At 38.8% G+C, this 21,902-nt stretch overlaps 1 protein-coding gene across 1 annotated transcript; it reads right to left on the bottom strand.

Moving 5' to 3' along the window:
• Nucleotides 1-1,611: 1,611 nt before the first annotated feature.
• Nucleotides 1,612-20,123, bottom strand: reeld1 (reeler domain containing 1). Its single transcript, XM_066718440.1, has 7 exons — nucleotides 19,902-20,123; nucleotides 18,756-18,972; nucleotides 11,452-11,674; nucleotides 10,216-10,367; nucleotides 5,387-5,651; nucleotides 4,320-4,383; nucleotides 1,612-3,326 (listed from the first exon to the last, which is right to left on the bottom strand). Exons 1-7 carry the CDS (start codon nucleotides 19,911-19,913, stop codon nucleotides 2,628-2,630), a joined length of 1,632 nt encoding a protein of 543 aa, XP_066574537.1. The 5' UTR covers nucleotides 19,914-20,123; the 3' UTR covers nucleotides 1,612-2,627.
• Between the last annotated feature and the right edge of the window lie 1,779 nt (nucleotides 20,124-21,902).

The raw sequence follows: 21,902 nt of genomic DNA, 5'->3' as shown, positions 1-21,902 counted from the left end.
CACAGTGAAATAATATAGTTTGTTTCTATGTCTCAACAAAAAGACAAGAAAACATTTCTAATGTTATATGTTCTTAAGCCTATAATTCAGCAATTTTATTTTGTTCATTTTATAATCTGGTTAAAAAAAAATGTATATTATATTTATTTTCCTTTGTATAGCCAGAGGGGGGTGTCTAATGAATTACTGATTAATATTAATTAATGTACGTCAACGGGAAATTTTAATTTACTTTTTTGGATGATATTAATTTACCCACCATAAAAATAAAGGCAGGTAAGGGGAAAAAAGGCCCAGGTGGGGAAATCAAACCCACAACCTTAAAATTATACATTAAACGTGTTACTGATAATGATACTGATAATAGTAGTACAATTGGCGATTCCAGATTTGGGGGTATATACATTTAAAGATGTATGTATTATGTATTCTTTATTAAAGCTGTTTATACAGCAGAAGTAACTTTCTGAAAAACAAAATAATCTTAACATCAGTGCATAAAACTGCCTGGAAAAAATTATCATTGCTGACAATTACTGGACCTTAACTTACATTAATATATAATCGATTATACTTTTATACTAAACTCTGTTCTATAATGAGGTGTATGATTTGAGATTTATGATGTTAAAAGGAAAGATCTGCCCAAAGCCTGAAGCGGTTAAAAGAAAAACAGTTTAATCCTGGAGATTTAGGCGCATCATCCATTGATTTTACTTCAATGGGTTGTACAAGCCTGACCTCTAGTGGAATAAATACCACAATCCAAGAGTCTGTGTGTATCTTCTGTCCCTGACAGTAGTTAATGCACTAGATGTTTGTTTCTTAATTGAAAAGTACAAATGGACACCCCAATATTCTTACGAAACAGACATATAACCAATTCTATATGATTGTTGTTTTTATGTAATATATAACATAACAATAAAATAATATTGAAATCATAATTGAATGAAAGATATAAATGTTTCATGCAATAAACATTCAAATACTGAACGCCAGGTGCAGAAAAATTCAGAATTATATTAAGACCGAGATGTATCCGTTTTTTCAGCACTAAGGCAAATTATCTTTGTTTAGTTCCCACCGAAACTTAAAAAATACACTCTCTGTATTGTGTATCGCACATGTAAACCACTCTTTCTGTCATTTTTCCTGCAAAAATAGCATGAGAGCTGTAACAGGGCTAATTTACATATTAATTGACTCCTTTGCCCTTAATTTGCATGACGTCAGGTAAACAGCAGCTCGTCCCAGGTGCAATAAACTAAAACCCATGTAAACCCAGAGAGGGAGAGGGTCATTTAATCTGTGACTCGAGCATATTGTCTTGTGTAAGGTTAAAACACACATGTAAACTCCACCATACGTAGTCATGCTAAAACGCAGGAATTGTATAGTTAACACTGTCAGCTTATTTGCCATTATGTTATAGCAGCTGAACTCCATTTGTTGTATCTGCAGGAATGCGGAAAAAATACATAACGACTCCTAAATGGATATGCAAGAAAATATGATAGGAATAACACAAATACCTGAAAACCAATCCATGCCTGCCCTTTTCACTCCACTGCCCATTATTATAAAAACAAAATACTGAATAAAAAAATGCTGTGTTTATATTTTATTCCATAAGGAAATACCTACCACAAAAATGAAAGCACTACAGCAACTAGAATAATACATTTTAACTAACATATACAATGTTCAAGTACAGTTCAGATATATAGAACTATTTAATATTTTCTTACCTTCTATAATAGAGTATATATTTTCAAATTATCTCAAATAAAGTGGGTTATATTTTGTATGTATATATGTATCTTTGACTAAAGCAGCCAAGTGGTCTTGTATATTCAATAAGAAGCAGCAGTATATATTAAATAAGAAAAATATGTTTGCAGTCTATTCAGTAGCTCTACAGTGTTATTATATTAAAGCCCTTCATAACACAAACTGATATGTCCATGAACACAGTAGTGGGGAATTGCAATGGAAAGATCCATTCAAAAGCACTCTATTTAACAGTTCAAGGTATGGTAGAAACAAAAATGCCTCTTAAACCATGACAGTGTTACCAAATACTAAACATTTGAGAATATTACATACACAAAAGACAATATATTATCTAATGCTTCATACACTGCACTACAGATGTATTTTAATAGCTGCTCGGGGGTTCTGCCTACACTAGTGCAGTTGTAGTCAAATGTATTCACACCCTTCTTGTAAATGACAATTTGGTGTTTGGTTTAATAAATATTGTTCATTAAGATGCACCTACCTCTATAGAAAATTATCTGTCTTAAGTCAGATCAATCAGCTGCAATGCTCAGTTTTCTTTGGTCGGAATCCGTGTCCAGCCCACTCTGAAAACACATCCTTGTTACATAAGTACCATTTCATGAACAATATTGATTTAAACCTCACAGATCGACGACTAACACTTTTCAAAGGAAGGGTGGAAATACTTTCCCGTACAACTGTATCTGTTCTTAGAGATGCCTTTTGTGGCCTGGCTCACTTAAAGCCTCTACTTCAGTGAGCTGCCAAGTGAAGTGAGATCCACTTGCGTGCCGCTGTGCTGACAGGAGCCTGCAGTGCCAGCCTGGAGGGGGTCGCGCCGGTCACTTCCCGGGGGGGGCGATGATGTTGTACTCTGCCTGCAGCAGCACAAAGCTGTTCTGGCGGATCTTGCGCACCTGCACCAGATCCCCACACTCCTGCACGTGGATGACGTTGCTGCCATGGTCGCTGAAGGACACTTCGGTGCGTTTGTGGCAGTATTGGGCGTGCAGGTACCTGAGGCCTGCAGCCAGCGCCATGCCCAGAGCCGCCGAGCAGCCCAGCAGGATACCCAACTCGGTGGCACCCAAGTGGGGACCCTTCCCTGGAGCCTTCTCTCCCTTTCCTGGGGTGCCAGCCTCTCTGGGGGGACTCATCACTCTCCCGCCTGATACATTTCGGGCGGCACTGCCCTTCTGCACCCGGGATTCTACCTCTTCTGTCTGCTGGAACTGGGTCACCTTGTCAGAGTCCGAACGCCTGGGTGCCGGGGAGGGCTTGAGGTGAGGAGAAGCAGGGAGAGGAGTTGTACTCTTGGGCTGCATTTCTTTCGGAGCGGGTGAGGGCTGGAGGAGCTGTGCCAGGATCTCTGGTGTCTCTCTCTCTGCCTCTGGCCTCCTCAGGGCCAGGGAAGGTTGGAAGGCATCAGTGGTTGGAGCTTGCGGGGCCTGGGACCCCTCCTGAGGGGTCTCCCGTGGGCTGGGTTGGGATGTGAAGGCTTTGAAAGTAGGAACTTCAAAACTTGGGCCAGTTTTGCTCAGCTGAAATGGCAACATATCACACGTTAGGGGTTTCCCATAATTGCTGGATAACCCTACAGTACTTACTTATATGCTGATGTCATTGATTCCAGTACAAAATAGAAGTTGAGAGAAAGACTGGAACTTTCTACATCAGCAGATTTTCAACAGAGGTCATACAGGGTAAAAAAAAGTACTGTACACAAAGAGACCGAATCGACCTGCAGCAGGTACAGAGAGATGCTCTGGCACTCAATACACTGATCATGTACAACAGGGGTCTTCGACTAGGTTGCTCCAGGACCAGGGCTGAAATATGAGAGAGTTGTAGCGGTTGACCATTAGAGGGAGCCTGACGCACACACTTCCATGTCTGTCAGGAAAAGATGTTCTGTGTCCGACTGCTTGGCCTCGACAACGCAGCGAGGGAGACATGATTTATTTGTGAAGCCTGTGAACTGTGTGGCAGCTGTAAGAAGGAAAGGTAGCCGTCTCCAGTGACACAAAAAGCATTGTACTGATTTAACAGCTTCAACTTTTACTTCAAATTCATGAGGCCCATTCCGTTTAATTGGGGCTACCTATCCTTGCAAATAAAGTAAGGATTTCTCAATTAAAACATGTCAGGAAGATGACTGGTTTCAGTGTGCAATTCTGCATTAAGGTATTAAGTCATGTTCTATACTGTGTCATGCAACAGTAGTAAAATTGTCATTCAATGTCATAGTCTAGATGCTAAATGTTAAGAGCCTAACCTGAGTCATTCAAACTAAAACCTGAAGGCTTCTTTCATTATTAATATTTCTTATTCTCACTCGATCAAAACCAAAGAGTCAAATTGAAATGAGTACTAAGTGCTTATTTTCTATATACAATAAATCAACGTTCAAATGAGAGACAATTGGATCAGCTTTTTAATGTTTTGATAGCTACCTTCACATCTTTCACTATGGCGAATGTTCACTTGGCAGTGTGTAAAGCGCTCGATCCTAAAGCAAATATTAAAGAGCTTACTTCTCCTCGACGGCTGCAGTTCTCGCACAGTTGAGATGCATTGTAGGCGCTGAGGCTTCTTGTCCTGAAAAACACCATTAGGGAACAATAAATGTGCAGCCTGCGAGGAAGGCAAGTAAAGTCTGAAGAACAGGTTATCTATTACATTACCTACTTTTACAGTTCATTGTGGCTGCTATTAACAATTCCTCCCAGAGGAGCCAGTGCTGTCCACGGTTCCATTAGGCTGAGGAATGCTGTGGGCAAGTCCTGGGCTACGGCACATTTACCAAACAGTACATTAGGAGGTCATAAGACTTTAAATTTAACAGAAAAACAAGGGAAGAAAAGGCCATCGGTAGGTAACTTTCCCTTTGGCAATTCCTTCTAATTTATACCCATTCTAAAGCTTTTAACCAAGGTGTGCATTGCTTCAGACTATACCCCTGTTTTAGCTCCTTACAATAAGGTGTGTAAGTAGCACAGTGTTGGAGTGGGTTGGGAATTCGCTTTCCCTGTGGCTTTCACATCAGCTCGTTTACAAGGTGATTTGGGGGTATAGGAGCCATGAACTCTGATTTATGTGCCAAGGTTGTGCCCACAGACGAGTGATTGGGGTCCCTTTCTGTACTTCACCCTGAGAATCCCACCAATATCAATCTGCTTTGAGCGAGGTGTCATTCTTTATCAAGCAAAGAGGAAATGAAATCTCATTTTAGTTTAAGGAAGCCTTTAGGTTGTCCATGTTTCTTGGTTGTTTTTCATAGAGGGAAACATTTCAGCGACTTTATTTGAATGTAATATGGAATAATATATTCAAAGAAGATAGAACTGTCTAAACTAAAAGCCATCTCTTTCTCTAATGAGGAACCACTTAAATCTGTCATCCGCTGTGAAGTTAATGTGGGTTATTAAGAATATAAACCAACAACTAAATCGTTTTTTTGTGGTTTTTTTAGCTCCATTAAGCTAAAACATCTATTTGAATTACTGGTTACATCAACGTGTTACTTCCAAAGGCACTTTCCCTGCACAGGATGTCATGAGGTAATGAGTGACTCATGGTTGCTAACGGGAGATGTACATACTGGTCCAGTGCTGGCTGTAGGGAGTGTGGTCCCAGTGGGAGTTGTTCAGGAGGTTGAAGGAGTCTCTCGATGCCCCTCTGAGCTGGTGAGACTGATGGGAGGGAGCTGCCTGGCTCAGTCAGAGACACAGGGGCCCCTCTGTGTCTGAGGTGTGCCGATGGCTGGACGGAGGGCAGTCTCTCCCCCTGGGTGCTCTGCTCTGCGGTCGTCTCCTGCTCCTCGCTGCTGGGGCGTCCCACTGCAATGTGATCTGCAAAAGTGGAGACTTAGGGGAGAAAACGCAGAGGAGCAGAGTCAATGTAAGCAAGGGCCCTGATGTTGGTATCTGTTGATTTAAATGATTTTAATGTTGGGGTTTATTTAGGTTTTATTGCTGCAAAGCACAGGTATCAAACGCCATTTCCTTCCCTGAAGCTGAACTCACTTCCTGGTTAAGCTCAAAGAATTGACCTGACTAACTTTATTTCTATTATATGTTCACTTTATGTATACTTTCAAATGCCAAACCCTAAACCATTACTACACAGCTGTATTACAAAGTAAACCTACAAACAGCTTTTTAATTATTAGCATTCTGAATGTATACTATTTGTATTAATTGGAGTAATAAACACTACTGTATGACTTATTTGAACAGTACTATACATTTGATAAAGAATAAATGTTACTATACAATTGTACGTCATTATTAGTGCTTCAAGTGATAGGGAATATGTGTTTCATTCATAATAATTAATTTAATGATATTGAAAATGATATATTGCCAAACGTTATTCATGGAGAACTGTACTATTCAGATACCTGTTTATGTTTTATAGCCACACTGCTATAGAATATAAATAAAAGCACAGCTACATAACTCGAATGTTAACTTAGTCTTTTCCTCCGTTTACGTGTATCTGCTAAGTGTGTGATCATTTAAGTGTTATGTCAGCTGAGACTGGGGAAAAACAGGCCAAGATGGAGCTGTTTCTGTCACCATTGAATGAGGGCATGGGTCAGACATAGTCAGGGGGTTACAAACAGAAATGTTTGTCCTACATCTGACAGCAAAAGCATGAAAGCCTTACTTCACAATCCCTGTGGACACTGTGGATGATCGAACCTTTTCAAACCTAGCATCTTCTGGAATGTCTCAAATACTGATTTTCTGTACCAGGTAAAACAGGTGATAGTGGATTCCATTTTGTAAGAGTGCAGTTATGCAAAATACAAAGCGTATAAATTGAAAATGCATTCATACAGCCCTTATGCAAGCTTACTGAAATGTACCATAACTTTTTTTCACGTTAACATGGTTTCAAAGTGTTTTTTGTTCTTCACTCTAGTTTTACAGTGGTCTCCTCTGCCTTCACTACACTTTATAAAACTGGACCACTGGGAATATCATGATACACCCAGCTCGATATTTCAAAGGCATGTTTACTGTGGTAGACCCTGGTTTATTCATGGTAGAGTGTAGTAAAGCACTCTGAAGGCATGTTCAAACCATAGAACAGCACTGTAAACCAATGGTACAACCCCAGTAAAACCATGTAAAAAGTGCAAAAATCCAATAGACCTGCAGAAAGATCTGTTTAACAAGCTTCTATGCCCTTTTTTCTTTCTTGTGCTTCCCTCTATTATAAATACTGCTGTAAGGTTCAGTCTAAACTGTAACAATAAAGCAATGCCTGCAGTCTGCTGTGGGGGTACATGTTTAGTTTTCAAAATTGCAGGCTTTGAATGTGTATATTTGTAGGCAGGCTCCATTTGTTTATGTAAAGATTTATTATAAAAAGGATCAATAGGGCTGGCCTGCCAACACATCACCTTCACTATTAATTCTAATCACTCTGCTGTACAACCTATAGACTGTAATCAGTCTGCCTGGAACGGACTACAGATCAGATCAGATCACAAGCATGTTTTCTTCTATTCTATTTTTGACATGCTTGGGCTTGGTGTATTATAATTCTGCATCACATTCTCTATTGCTGTTGTTTCTTATATATTTTATATAACTGTGTCAGTTACTGTGTTGTGTCTACATATTTGTAAAGCCAGTACAGTGATTACATAGGCTTAATAGTATATAGTGTATGAAGACAAAACAAAGCGTTTGATGAGAAAGTATCTAATAAGACGGCAGACAATTTCACAGAAGGGGTAAGTAGGTTAAGCAGAGGAAATTATTGTATTCTTATAACATGTAATGACAATGTTTTTCATGCTGGATTGCCACCCCATGCTACCATTTTGCTATCCACTGGCAGGCCCCACCTGAATACTAAATACTTACATATGTTTGCTCTTAAATTCTTATTTGGATAGCTAACAAGGAAAGGGAAAAGAAGGCATCTTATAATATTGTTATCATTGTTTCTATTTAGGTCAAGATTGCAAGGTAATTCGATTATTCCTTACACAACGTATTCATTTCAGCCTGTACAATGACAGTATATTAACAGTGAGACAAAGTGCAAGTTAATATGAACTAAAACCCTTTTCAAACAATTTTCCTGATATCTCACATTTTAAAAGAAAAAATACATTGAGAGTACAAGCAACTATATATAGCATATTATTTGTTAGAAAAGTACACTGAAGTTGCACATTAAAAGATGTTACCCTGCACTAAAAGTATTTGTACAAAGATGAGTATACAAATGGTTCTCTGAAATTATGTCGTTAAGATTAAATGCTTTGCAAAAATAGCATTAATATCAAGTGATACTTTTGTAAAGTTGCTTTTTCAGTATGGTATGAAATAAGCATTATGGAGAGAGTATTCAATGAAAACAGTTACTTTTGACGCTCTATCCCATTGTCATCCTGCTAAATATGATTTAATAAGTGTCAAGTTTCAGTCAACGTGGGGATATGGCCCGAACAATGTAAATTAAATTAGATAATGCATGGAATGTATTTTGAATATGTTCACCTTCTGAAGAGTTCAGTCGTTACCATAGGTTTTAATACAAAGTCGTCGCTTCTCTGTATGATGCACTTCACATAATATTTGAAAGTTTATATACTTATTTTTAACAACTTTAATGTTTTATTCTGGATGGAAAACTAACAATACAAGTTCACATTCAATTTACTGTTCTTCATTTATGATTGACACTCGCATCTTCCAAAGCACACTTTTCCCATGCTTGTAAGTTTCTCCTCAATCAAATTCGTTAAACTTTATGTGTAGCATGTCAGACTAAAATAAATTAATTGCAAAGGAACATACAATATCATATTTTAGCTATATATGTATTTAAATTCCATTTAAATTCCCATTCCAATTATTTTGTTTATCTGCATATTTCTTTCATTTTTTTTCATGATTTATTTATAAGAATTGTATCACTCTGGTCTTTTCAATTTTTAATTTAAATTGGGCTTCAAACGTAATTTTGTATAAGGGACGATGCTTTCTGAGTGTGGGAATTGCTGTCGAGCTCAACTGACAGAGCTTGATGTCTCCAGATAGTATGTGTTATTTATTGCAGCACAAAAAAAGAACATATCCAGGTCACTTAAAGTGAAGCAAACAGCCAAGCTCGATCTCAAAGTCCTAAGATCATTTAATTGTAATACCACAGTGCACCACCGAGGGGTGGGAGAACACTAACCATGGAGAAGTTTGTTTACTTCACTTCCTTAGCTTTTGTATCTCATGCATTCTTTGTATGTAAGTTCATGGGTGTGGGTGTTTCTTCCTGGATCAGTAGCAAAACATATTTAAATCAATATATTCCTTACATGAGAGAACTGTTTCTCTGTTCCAATATGTCATCATTTGAACTGAAACAAGACACATGATTCAGACGTTTCCTAATCCACAGTTGCTCGAGGACAGACAACAAACTGTCCCAAGTGTTAGCCTCGTTAATGTAAGCATAGAAATACATTAACAGTGTCTGTAAAACATTGCTTTTGACAATGAATTAAATACTTAGGTGTAAATGCATTAGACGCCAAAGCAAGTGGAAGTTGATGTGAAACAACAACCCCACATCTGTAGGACTGCGGTTTCTAGAATCCCACTGAATAAAGAGCCATAAAGGGCCATCTGTGTATGTAAACTCGTAGATATGGCCTTATTGGGGTGTGTTGCTGGAAGCATCATAAAGGAAAACTAAGGACTTTATCCAAAAAACAAATAATGGACCCAGTGTTAGTTCACTAAATTCCTGTTTTTCTAGTATAATGTATAGGTGCAACTGTGCTCATGATTTGTATCAGGTAATATCCGATTTCCTTCTGCCTGACAGTGTGAGGTCAATTAAACTTGCTCTCTTTATGTACTGACAGGGTTCTGCACAACCTGCGCAACAGCAGTTTACAACAAATCAACCCAGTAGCAATCTGCAATTATAAGAGCACTGAAACACTACTTTCCATTACAAAAATGCTCTGCAAGCAACATACAGCATTGAACACAAAAGTGCATCAAGGAGCTTCTTAGTTGCTCTTTAAGTCCAGAAGTATTACCATTCCACATCTGATACATCATAGAGTGTATGTTACCAGTCTAGAGTGTTGCATTTAATTTAATTTAATGGACTTTTTTTTTTATATAGAGATCTCATCTTTATTTCACAGGCACTCCATGTCTCCCCTAATGGCCCTGACATGCAGTTTAAATCCATCAGAGAATACATTGCAGGGTTTTGTAATTGTGTTTATGAATTTCCTGGCTTCTGGGATTGCATCCAGAGTATCCTATGTACAAGACATGCTTATGACCTTCTGGTCACTTCGGTCACTACTTAGTTTTACCCTTGAGCAGTGTTAGCAAACGGTTATCAGCGGTATTCTCTGTTTCAACTCACGTGTGGTTGGATCTGTACCTGTGCTTGCTGTGCTGTTGTCCACCTGAAGTCCAGATGGCGTGCGGTCCTGTCCACCAGAGGCATCCACTGACTTCAGGTTACTCTGATCAAGCACAACATTTGACTCAATCCGGGCCCAGTAAATGAAGTATGACTGCACTACGGTTATACTGGGGAAGACAATGAAAAGGAAAATAGTGAATTCTATAATATACGAACGTGAATGAGTTAAAAAGCAGGTTAACAACCAACTTCAATAAGACAGGATAACGAGTTAATGTTAAACCATTGTATTCATACTCACATTCATGTAAACTGAATAAAGCTGTATGAACACAGCTAAAATGACAAACTGAAACTGAAACTGATACATGTGAAGATTAGGATTGGAGCTCAGTTAAGTACACTTGAAGCATAAATAAATATGTGTGTACACTTAAAGTAAACACATGTATATTTTAAGTGTATTTAATGGTACTTCTTTGTTATGATTGTAGGTCAGTGTGGTGGGAAACTGGGAAATGTCAGTTCAGACACCTGGGTTACATCCACATGTGAGTTGTCCCATTTGCTGTGCTCCTTTCTAAATTCAATTCTCTCAGCTCGGCCCTTTTAACTTATCCAGCCTGCAACCCGTCCACCCCGCACACCTCCCTCCCCTCAAAAAGGTTACAGTCTTCTTGATTTACACATCCGGACTGGCAATATAAAAGAGTGGCAAGCCATTTCAGCAACATTTGAGTTTACAAGTTGCGGCATTAACATAGCCTTTTATTTAAATCAATAGTTCTTATGTTGCCTCCTATAATATAATTTCAGCTAAGGACTTTATTCCATAAACAGGAACTTGTAATGTTTTCTTTGAACCCTTGCCAGTACAGTAAAAATATGAAAGGACCTGTTTGGAACATTAGCCATCCGCAGGGTCCGTGCCTAAACATTAATAGCTCGGGAAGGTGAGCTGTAAATCAGGTGCTGGAGGAAATGATGTTCGTAGAAATGCATGCAAACATTTATAGGCTGGAAACATTTAACCCATGTTCTAGCAGATACCCTGGATGGCTGGATTGTACAAAATGATTGATATCAGAGTGTGGTGGCTTACTATCACACCCAGCTAATTTGGTGAATTTGGACAAATTTCCTGTTGACATTTTCCAAAGATGTCAACTGTAAATGTAAGTCTAGTTTGTTTGTGAGATTTAATAAGAGCTTCCAATGACTTCAAGTTACTTCTGAATGTGGAACTCTTACAAGAATCGAATGTCTCCAGAGGGCTGGTCAGGGGCCCTCCAGATGAAGGAGAGGTTTCTCTTGAGCAGTTTGTCCGAGTGGGTGACAGTGTCCCCCTTCTGCCCACAGTTGAGGTGCCGAGAGCCTGGCGGTATGAGGACGAAGGTGCCCGCGATCTGGTTGTCCGTCACTTGCCTCGCCTGCAGCAGAAAGCCCATGAAGTCTCGAGTGCTCCTGACCATCACTGCATGGGGAATGGGGGCTGTTAGTCATCTTACACAGACAGCAAAGACCAGTGATGATCGTGATAACACTTTCAACCCTGCATTTCCTTGTTTATTATGAATTTAATTGAGTGTTTGTATCTTTAAAAGCATTACTGTTGTTTGTTTCTTCATTTTGATTAATCAGTGATGGTCAAGATAATCTGGACAGTCTTTCATCAATACAAACTAAATAAAATACAATCACTGAAGAGCAGGATTTGAATGATTGTGCTAGTCTAGCCAAATTGTATGGTCTGTTTGACAGGAAAGGCTGCAACCATCTTAAATACTCTCTGTGAAATGTTTTACCCTGATTATTCCAGTGAGGGAAAGCATATTAACAATTATTTAAATTTAAATATATAAATTAACAACAAAATCTTCTAAGTACTGGTTTGGTCTATTTATTTCTGATGTAATGAGTGTTAAATCGGTAAGTTTTCAAATTAAAACTTTGAATTTAATACAAATTGTCTGCTTATGTTTATTATTCAGATAGAGTATGTATTTTACTTGAAACTATGATTTGTTTGTAGCTGAAAGGAATTAATACTTTGTGGTGTGATGAAGTAATTACCTGTTTGAGGGAAGGTATTCAGATCTCTTCTTTATTTGAGTTTGATAATCACTCCTGCTGTGTATCTGTTAATCATGTGTGATGTTTTAATGATAACAGACAAGATTCAGCTGTGTTTTGATTTCATTTTGTTAAGATTATTGTTCCATATTTAATCTATATTAGTGTTTTAAATAACCTCTGCACATTCACACCCGCATTGCTTTATGTAAATAAAATGTTAAATGATACATAAGAAACTGATAAGAAAATGTATGTAGTATCTACCACATTTTGTGTTAATAAAGTCTCATCAAGTTTATCCAGAAACAAACTGAATAGTATCCACCATTTTCCACCTTAATTTTAGCAGAAGGTGCCAATACTATTCCTATAAATTATCTTCTATGGAATGTGTTTTCTGAATAGCAAGTCGGAATATTTTAATTGTCAATTTCAAAAGCATTCAATGACTTTTCAACACACCTTAGAAGCAAAACGTCAATGTTTGGCACTTCTGTAATATTCAATGGCCTACACCTCACATAATTCTGTTTCTCCAAGCCTGGCATTTTGCAAAGGTCATGTTCCTGCACCAAGTAGTCTAATTGGGCCCAGAGGCCTTGTAAGTAACATAGACGACCTAAAATAACACCACCAAAGAAAGTGCACAACTGGTTAGTGCTTTGTTTTTTTCCTTTATAATATTTATTGAACAATCAATACCATATGTTGACCAAACAATACAGTTTCATATTTTTTTTCAAAACGACCATTAAAACCTTGAATAAGCACAATTTGTATAAGTGATCTTAATAAATCTCCTTGTCTCATATGACATTGTTTCAGGGATGGCTTTAAGACTGCCAGTGAATATTCTGATTAAATTGTTCACAATGTGTTGACCAATTCTTTCTCTGTACTTCAGCTCCTGGTTGCAAGATTGTTGGGTTGCTGATGATGTATTCCTGCCACAGGTTAGTATTTGTCCAGGCTTCCCTCCTTTGCTTAACCATTGAGATGGTCTTCATAACTGCATTTAACTACATCGACAGTATAAGTGTGCATGCTTTTAATTCAGACTGGGGAGCAATGTTCTGCTACAGAGAAAACAAGTGCTAGAATGGCCATCCAGAATGTAGTTGTGTTTGTTCTCCATGTTGTGCCATGTTGATGCACAAGGTCAGTGTGGGCGTGGCTGTCAGGTGTCAGATTTCCTTAGATTTGGGTGGAGCTTTGAGAGTGTAAAATATCAAGTTGCTTGAGGTCTTCATACAGATCTGTGTGGACCTCAGCTTCGGTCCTTCTTTGGGTGACAAACACTAGGTCTCTGGTGTAGCAAAATTTTCAGCTGATGGTGACTGGGAAGTCACTTATGTATATGTTAATAAGTGCCACTCAGCAGGGATGTAGGACTTTGTATTCATGATTGATCTTCTAGGTTTTGGAATAGCAATGACCTTCACTTGTTGCCATTTCTAGGCTACAATATATTGCAAATATATATTCAGAAGTAGACAACAGTATGTGATATAATGTATGTAATATATTTAATATAAGGTATAACATTGAATTTCTCAAGATCTAATTTTGCCTTACTCCAGACAGCAAAGGTTCATCTCTTTCCAGACTGTCAAGATAATATACACCGATCAGCCATAACATTATGACCACCTGCCTAATATTGTGTAGGTCCCCCTTTTGCCGCCAAAACAGCCCTGACCCGTCGAGGCATGGACTCCACTAGACCTCTGAAGGTGTGCTATGGTATCTGGCACCAAGATGTTAGCAGTAGATCCTTTAAGTCCTGTAAGTTGCGAGGTGGGGCCTCCATGGATCGGACTTGTTTGTCCAGCACATCCCACAGATGCTCGATTGAATTGAGATCTGGGGAATTTGGAGGCCAAGTCAACACCTTGAACTCGTGACTCATCAGACCAGGCCACCTTCTTCCATTGCTCCGTGGTCCAGTTCTGATGCTCACGTGCCCATTGTAGGCGCTTTCAGCAGGGTCAGTATGGGCACCCTGACTGGTCTGCGGCTACGCAGCCCCATACGCATCAAACTGCGATGCACTGTGTGTTCTGACACCTTTCTATCAGAACCAGCATTAACTTTTTCAGCAGTTTGAGCTACAGTAGCTCGTCTGTTGGATCGGACCACACGGGCCAGCCTTCGCTCCCCACGTGCATCAATGAGCCTTGGCCGCCCATGAGCCTGTCGCCGGTTCACCGCTTTTCCTTCCTTGGAGCTGCAGTTTTGGAGATGCTCTGACCCAGTCATCTAGCCATCACAATTTGGCCCTTGTCAAAGTTGCTCAGATCCTTACGCTTGCCCATTTTTCCTGCTTCTAACACATCAACTATGAGGACAAAATGTTCACTTGCTGCCTAATATATCCCACCCACTCACAGGTGCCATGATAACGAGATTATCAGTGTTATTCACTTCACCTGTCAGTGGTCATAATGTTATGGCTGATCGGTGTATATATAGTGAAAAAATGCTGTAAAGTAAGAGTGCTTTCAAAAATAGACATGTTCATAGATTATATTTATCAATTAACTAAATGCAAAGTGAGTGAACAGAAGAAAAATCTAAATCAAATCAATATTTGTTGTGACCACCCTTTGCCTTCAAAACAGCATCAATTCTTCTAGGTACACTTGCACAAAGTCAGGGGTTTTCTAGGCATATATTCAGGTGTATGATTAAACAATTATACCAAACAGGTGCTAATGATCATCAATTCAATATGTAGGTTGAAACACAAGCATTAACTGAAACAGAAACCACTGTGTAGGAGGAATAAAACTGGGTGAGGAACAGCCAAACTCAGCTAACAAGGTGAGGTTGCTGAAGACAGTTTACTGTCAAAAGTCATACACCATGGCAAGACCAAGCACAGCAACAAGACACAAGGTAGTTATACTGCATCAGCAAGGTCTCTCCCAGGCAGACATTTCAAGGCAGACAGGGGTTTCCAGATGTGCTGTTGAAGCTCTTTTGAAGAAGCACAAAGAAACGGGCAACATTGAGGACCGTAGACGCAGTGGTCGGCCAAGGAAACTTACAGCAGCAGATGAAAGACACATCATGCTGACTTCCCTTCACAATCGGAAGATGTCCAGCAGTGCCATCAGCTCAGAATTGGCAGAAAACAGTGGGATCCTGGTACACCCATCTACTGTCCAGAGAAGTCTGGTCAGAAGTGGCCTTCATGGAAGACTTGCGGACAAAAAGCCATACCTCGGACGTGGCAACAAGGCTAAGCGACTCAACTATGCACGAAAATTGCCCCCAAATGTATTCTTCAGGATGACAACGACCCCAAACATACAGTGAAAGACATTAAGAACTATCTTCAGTGTAAAGAAGAACAAGGAGTCCTGGAAGTGATGGTTTGGCCCCCACAGAGCCCTGATCTCAACATCATGGAGTCTGTCTGGGATTACATGGAGAGAGAAGCAACTGAGGCTGCCTAAATCCACAGAACTGTGGTTAGTTCTCCAAGATGTTTGTGCCCGAGTTCCTTCAAAAACTGTGTGCAAGTGTACATAGAAGAATTGATGTTGTTTTGAAGGCAAAGGGTGGTAACACAAAATATTGATTTGTAGATTTTTCTTCTGTTCACTATCTTTGCATTTAGTTAATTGATAAATATAATCTATTAACATGTCTATTTTCGAAAGCATTCTTACTTTACAGCATTTTTTCACAACTGCCTAAAACTTTTGCACAGTACTGTATATATTTAGAAATTCTTTAAAATACAAAGATTACATTACTTTTGAGTCCAGTCCTGAATTTAAATTATACACTGATCAGCCATAACATTATGACTACCTGCCTAATATTGTGTAGGTCCCCCTGTAGGATTGTCTAGAGATGCAGATTTTATTTCAAAAGCTGTAAAGAATTCTGTCAAGAATTATGATTATGAAAGGAGTCAGTTTTATTTTTAAAAATACTTATTTTTGATGAAGTAAAGAATTGAATACTTGATATAACTGTATGGCATAATCTGTGTAGCTAATTGTTTAATGTTGGAGTGTTAGTAAATGCACAGAACACATAGTCCTCGAGTGTCTGGTGTTTTATGTTTGTTTGTTTGTTCAATGTTTACATACAATTATTATATTGGAGGTAATATAAAATAACCCATGAAATGTGAATTAACATAGAAATAGTCTATAATTAACTTTTATGTTTACGTAGCTCAGTTATTAAAGAATGTCCCATTGAAGACTCAAATGCATAGTTTATTAGGGTTTCATATTAAGGTTAAAAGGAGGATGCATTGGTAGCAGTCCTCGAAATTGGGGCATCTAAAATCAGTTTGCAGTTCTGAATGCAAATAAAAGTCAAATTGACCATGTTTGTTCTATTGCAGGTGCTTGACCTTGCTTGAACACATCAGAGTGTTTGTAGAGAGTCATTTACTCTTTTAGAATCAAAAGAGAAAGTACCATCAGCACAGCTAAAGGCAGAAGCCACATGAATTATGTTGAATTAGCATGAACAAATATCACACAACTGTTTCCTAGCCATTAACAATAGTTTCCTCTTTTGTGGTGGGAGTGTCGTGGTGTATATTGAAACGTGTTTTCATTTCAGAGGTGAGGGCTCTTGATTGAAACTGAACTTGAAGAAATCCATTACAATTTTCTGGTTCAGGGTTTTCTTGAAGTATTGTTAGTTGGAAAACTGCAGAAAGAATGGAGCTTCATTAATAGTTTTGGGCAGCTGCCAGTTAATTTCTACATAATTTACTGTGGCAGACATACCGCCAGTTGAAACAAGATTTTAATGGTTACTAATTATTTGAGTGCTTCACACATTCCCATGTAGTATGACCCATAGTATTTTGTTTTGTCTTCTGTAAACCTCCTGACAACTGCCCGATTGAGTAAACTGATTACTTTTAACGCATATTTATATAGAAATATTAGTGTCTTCTCTGATCCAGTGGAAATGTATTCCACATAAAAAAACCACAGGAGTGTATGGGGACGTCAGAACTATCCATCACTAGCTCCTACTACCTGTCTGCGGACTGGTCACCTGTATAGGCAGTCCTGCCACACAGCGATCACGGATCACTCCCACTGTCGCCCCCCACCCTGTGAGAATTTGTCCCGTAAGTTAATTTACACACTATATCTCGGTTGAATGACCGGAAAATTCCCATGCAAGCAACCAGATCAAACCAGCAATCGCCACAAGCAGAAAAGACAAGGTTGTAGTTAAACTGTGATACACTATATAAAGATATTTTACACACCATCCTTTGCTAACAGTGCATGTGCAGTTGCCTGTTAAAGCTTTCAGGGGATATTTAACACCAACGTGCAAACAATGCCCCTTATCAGCCGGAGTCAGCGGAGTGCAGCAGTGTTCAGTGCCTCCCGCTCCACAAAGGTAATTTCACAAGTTCTCCACAGCTCATTAATTCAGCTTATTAGTTCAAACTAATGGCCTCTAACCAGACGTATCAAAGCTTTACACTCAGCCAGATCACATCAGACAGTCAGCTGGGTGATTGAGGGCTCTATAAAGCCCTGCAAGTGTGCTGGCAATATGTAGACATCTATGTTGTTGCCCCCCCCCAGCCCTGGAAGCCAGTCAATCTGAGGTGTACCTCATTCCATAAAGGTCAGCGTGTGCACTACCCAGCTTCTTGAAGGGCACTTCCTTTAAAATCATCTCTCTTAATACAACAAACCGCTTCACAATGCATTCCATAACCAAGATAAATCGCCACTCCTGTGCCCTGCACTTGGAATAGCTCCTCTCAGAAAGGAAGGTCACAGGTTACATTCCTGGCCAAGGTTGACTGTACACTGGTCTAAATCGAGTGCTTCGGGAAGGCTATATGGCTGTCCAGGACACAGACTCTTCTAACTTGATTAGCATCAAACGCACCGTGGAGACATACGATTTGTACTGTTTTGATAGGATATCCCTATTTTGCTACAATCTTTATTTATTTATAGCTCTTAGAAGGCTCCTTTTAGAATACCCACAGTTCAGATGGGAATATCAAGGTATGTGAAGGTCTGTCCAAACACGGCAGACTTGAAGCATAAATCAGTCCTGAAACAGGCCCCTTGGGGAGTTGGTTAGCCTCCTGATTAAGCTCTGCTAGCAAGACAGAGCAAAGACATCTCTTGCTGCAGAGGACGCAGTAGCATTAGTAGGAAACCGTGGTGCCTCTTAGCTATGAGGGTGAAAAGGATCTTTGGGGCAAATTATTTATGTTTTATTTCGGAATCGTCTACCCTCTCTCCTGATGTCCGTGTACTGTAGATATATTTCCCTCATCACATTCATAATAGTTATTTTACTATGAGCTGTGTAAAACCCGCATAAAACACACTTTGCAAATCGTTCCAAGATCTTTATCAGACCAGACCACATTTCCTCTTTCTATGTAATTTTGTACCACTCATGAGTAGCAGTTAAAAGATGAAAACAAGTATAAATCAGCAGTTGCAACATACCTGGCACAGTGTCTCCAGGCTTGTAGAAGAGCATGTCTGTCTGCAGGGTGATGTAGTTGCGAGAGTCCAGGGCCTGGGCACTGATGTGTTTGGGCTTCATGTCAGCGCAGGCAGACGGGTTTGCTCCGTGAGAGAAGCCACACACGTAGGACACCAGGCTGAGAGCAACCCCTACCCAGACGAGCTGCTCTGGGGTGATTTTCATCCACTGGAATGTCTTCGTAGATCATAGGAGGGACAGAGGTCACACACACGTGTAGGCAACAGGCTATCTTTTCCTCCTCCTTTTTTTAATACATTTCAGCCCATCATCTACCAAGTGGGAGACCTAGTTTGACTGCACCATTCACACCCTCCCTTTCCTAACTTTCTAAGGACGCAAATATATTGTATTGTAACAGCATATATGGAAATAAAAATAAGACTAATGTTTTAATCTACCTTACTATTAATGACATGCAGTAAAACAACATTTAAGGGTTTAAATATGTTGCTGTATTTTGTATTATTCCTTTTCTTATTTTTAAGCTTTTTTCTTCCTCAGTTCATCAGACAAAATATGATCCCAACAGATCCAATTCTTTGCAACGGCAGAGAGAGAAACAAAAAACAAATTCCACTTTGCTGTGGGGATGTTAGCGCTTAGAAACAGCCTCACTAGTCTTGAATAAAATCTTCAAATCAGTGCAGCCAGAATATTTCCATCGTCAAGGGTGTGAAGTGCTTGGAAAGGTAACACCGCAGGTCAGGGTCAAATTGTCAGAGCACTCTGTGATTCCACATTGTTTGATTGCATTTGTTTTTTAAATCATTCTGGTAGGCCAATGTCTTATGAACCCACTCTTAACATCCACCATCCACTCTCTTAACACTACTACAACAGTTATAATCCACAAACCTACAGTTTGAACCAAGGCCTTCGTTGGGTGCCACAGAAATCACAGGTCTGGCTATATTATAAAAAATGTAAATATTTTCCAGCCCTACCAATTTAATATCATACAAGCCATGTACGCTCTACACTAACTGAATCTCAAATAAAAAATAACCACAGGTATATTTCTAAGTGTAGGGACTACTTTGCAGTAAGCAAATTAAATCACATCTCAATTTTTGCCTTTTTCAATGTGAATAAAATCCACTTACCTTCATGTACATTTTATTTTAGTTTGACGTCTCAGGAAGCCATGTGTAAAGTATTTCCCAAATAATTCCAAATGATACATCCTGGAGAAGACTTAGCTCTGCTCTCCTTCTCTCTAATAGGAAGTGCGGCAGCTGTTACTAAACATCTCTAGGAACTTGCTGACATCTCATCCTCTTTCTTTAATCGCATTACTCCTCGGCCTCTCTTTCACCCCCACAACCCCCTGGCTCTCTCCCTCTCTCACCGCTGCCTTTGCCATGTAAATAATGGGGAAGTCTCTGTTTCTGTAAGGGATCATCTGGGGAACACTTTATCCTGCCTCAGCTGGAGTTCCTCATTGTTCTTTTCTCGAGACGTGAGAAGTTTCTTGAACAAAGCTGTTCTGCTACATTGAGCTCACACGACTAACCTCTAAACAGCATGGGAACCGTAAGCAGAAGTCTGTGGTTTGGGAGTATAGTCTTCTTGTGTCATTTGTGTGTGTGTGTGTGTGTGTGTGTGTTTCTTTTCCACTTTCTAAACACATGTGTTTGAATTCCAGTGCGGCCTTCTTGCATGCTCTATGACTTCATGCAGATGGAGAAGGGGACTGTAAATTGAAATGCACCACTGAACCACTGATCTTCCACTTGACACAAAATACAAGTTTTTTATTTTTTCAGAAGATAGTTTTTTGTTAACTGTCATTTTTTTGATGTTTTTATTTAAGCTTTGGTTCCTGCAAATAATTTGGAATATCTAATGTCACAGGAGGAAATATCAGAGGAAAGCTAACATGCATGTGACTGTGCAAAGAGAAACCACATGGTATTAATAGTTAAACACAAGTGATACAAGTTGTGTACTTTAATCTGTTTCAAGTAATGAGTGCCTTTGTAAAAGTGGAAAATACAGGTTCCTCATAATATGACTAAGAGACTTCTGCTCATTAACTAAGAACTGGCTTAAATAATATATTCCGTGGTCAAACTAAATGACAGCTTTTGCCCATATGAGATCCACCATTTACCCACAATATAAAGCATACATCAATAATGAAAAAGGCTTGAAGAGTTGTTGTATAATTGTAAATAATTATAAGCTAAATACATTCTCCAAAGAATGTTTAATGCATTTACACAAATGGATGTCACCCTGGGTAAGGGTGTCTTCAACTACAACTACTGCTAATAATAATTATAATAATAAACTACACACGAATGTTTTTTATTTTTATTTAATCATATTACCCTGAGTAAGGGAGCTGTCTACTACCACTACTACTAAAATAATAATGATAATAATAAACAAAAAGAGGAAATATACACATTTTAATTTGATAAATGTTTGCTTCAGTGCGTTCACGTAATCTCTTACACCTTTAAAAGGGTGTCAGACTCATTCTAAATTTCAAATGATCTGATTATCAATATTCATTAGTCAAGTATTCTAGAACCATTCATTACCTTATTGATATATTGTATGCTAGGATGTTATTAAACTGAGAAATGATGATTAAACAGAAAACTAAAATCGATCAATCAGTGTAGCAGTTTATTTCAAATGAAATTCAACAAATCCAAGAACATATTCTGTGACTATAAGTATTTTTGTTTGTTTTGTTTCTTAATGTACAACAAAGTGTTGTGTACAATAAGGGCATTTGAAATTTCAGAGCAAATTAATAGCCATATTCACCTGTGTTGTATTTCTTGCCCAAGGGTGTTTGAATAGATTTTTCTACCAATGTCAAAAGACCTGCTTTGATCAATACTACTCTCTTCTTGTCTTCAAAATTTGAACTAAATACATATATCAAGACCCACAGGTGCCTTCTTATGGCCTTTATAAACAGATTTTTTTGTGATCAGATCTTCTGCTGTTGTTTTGATGAATGTCTAATTGCTTTCCATTCATAGACACACAACACAGTGGAGGGCTTGCAATTTCTTTGGAGTTAACTGCTTTGCAAAAGCATTCTAATGAGACAATAAGGACAGCTCAGTAAGAGGGGAAAAAAG

Source organism: Amia ocellicauda, chromosome 12 (genome assembly GCF_036373705.1).
Source record: "Amia ocellicauda isolate fAmiCal2 chromosome 12, fAmiCal2.hap1, whole genome shotgun sequence".
NCBI classification, from domain to species: Eukaryota; Metazoa; Chordata; class Actinopteri; order Amiiformes; family Amiidae; genus Amia; species Amia ocellicauda.
Note: the sequence above shows the minus strand (reverse complement) of the source record. Positions and strands in the feature narration are given on the sequence as shown.

Coding starts and splice junctions, on each gene's coding strand:
- reeld1 (XM_066718440.1), bottom strand. Junction 4,384..5,386: donor CTACAGCCAGCACTGGACCA/GTATGTACATCT, acceptor GGTGTTTTTCAG/GACAAGAAGCCTCAGCGCCT. Junction 3,327..4,319: donor ACTGCAGCCGTCGAGGAGAA/GTAAGCTCTTTA, acceptor TTGCCATTTCAG/CTGAGCAAAACTGGCCCAAG.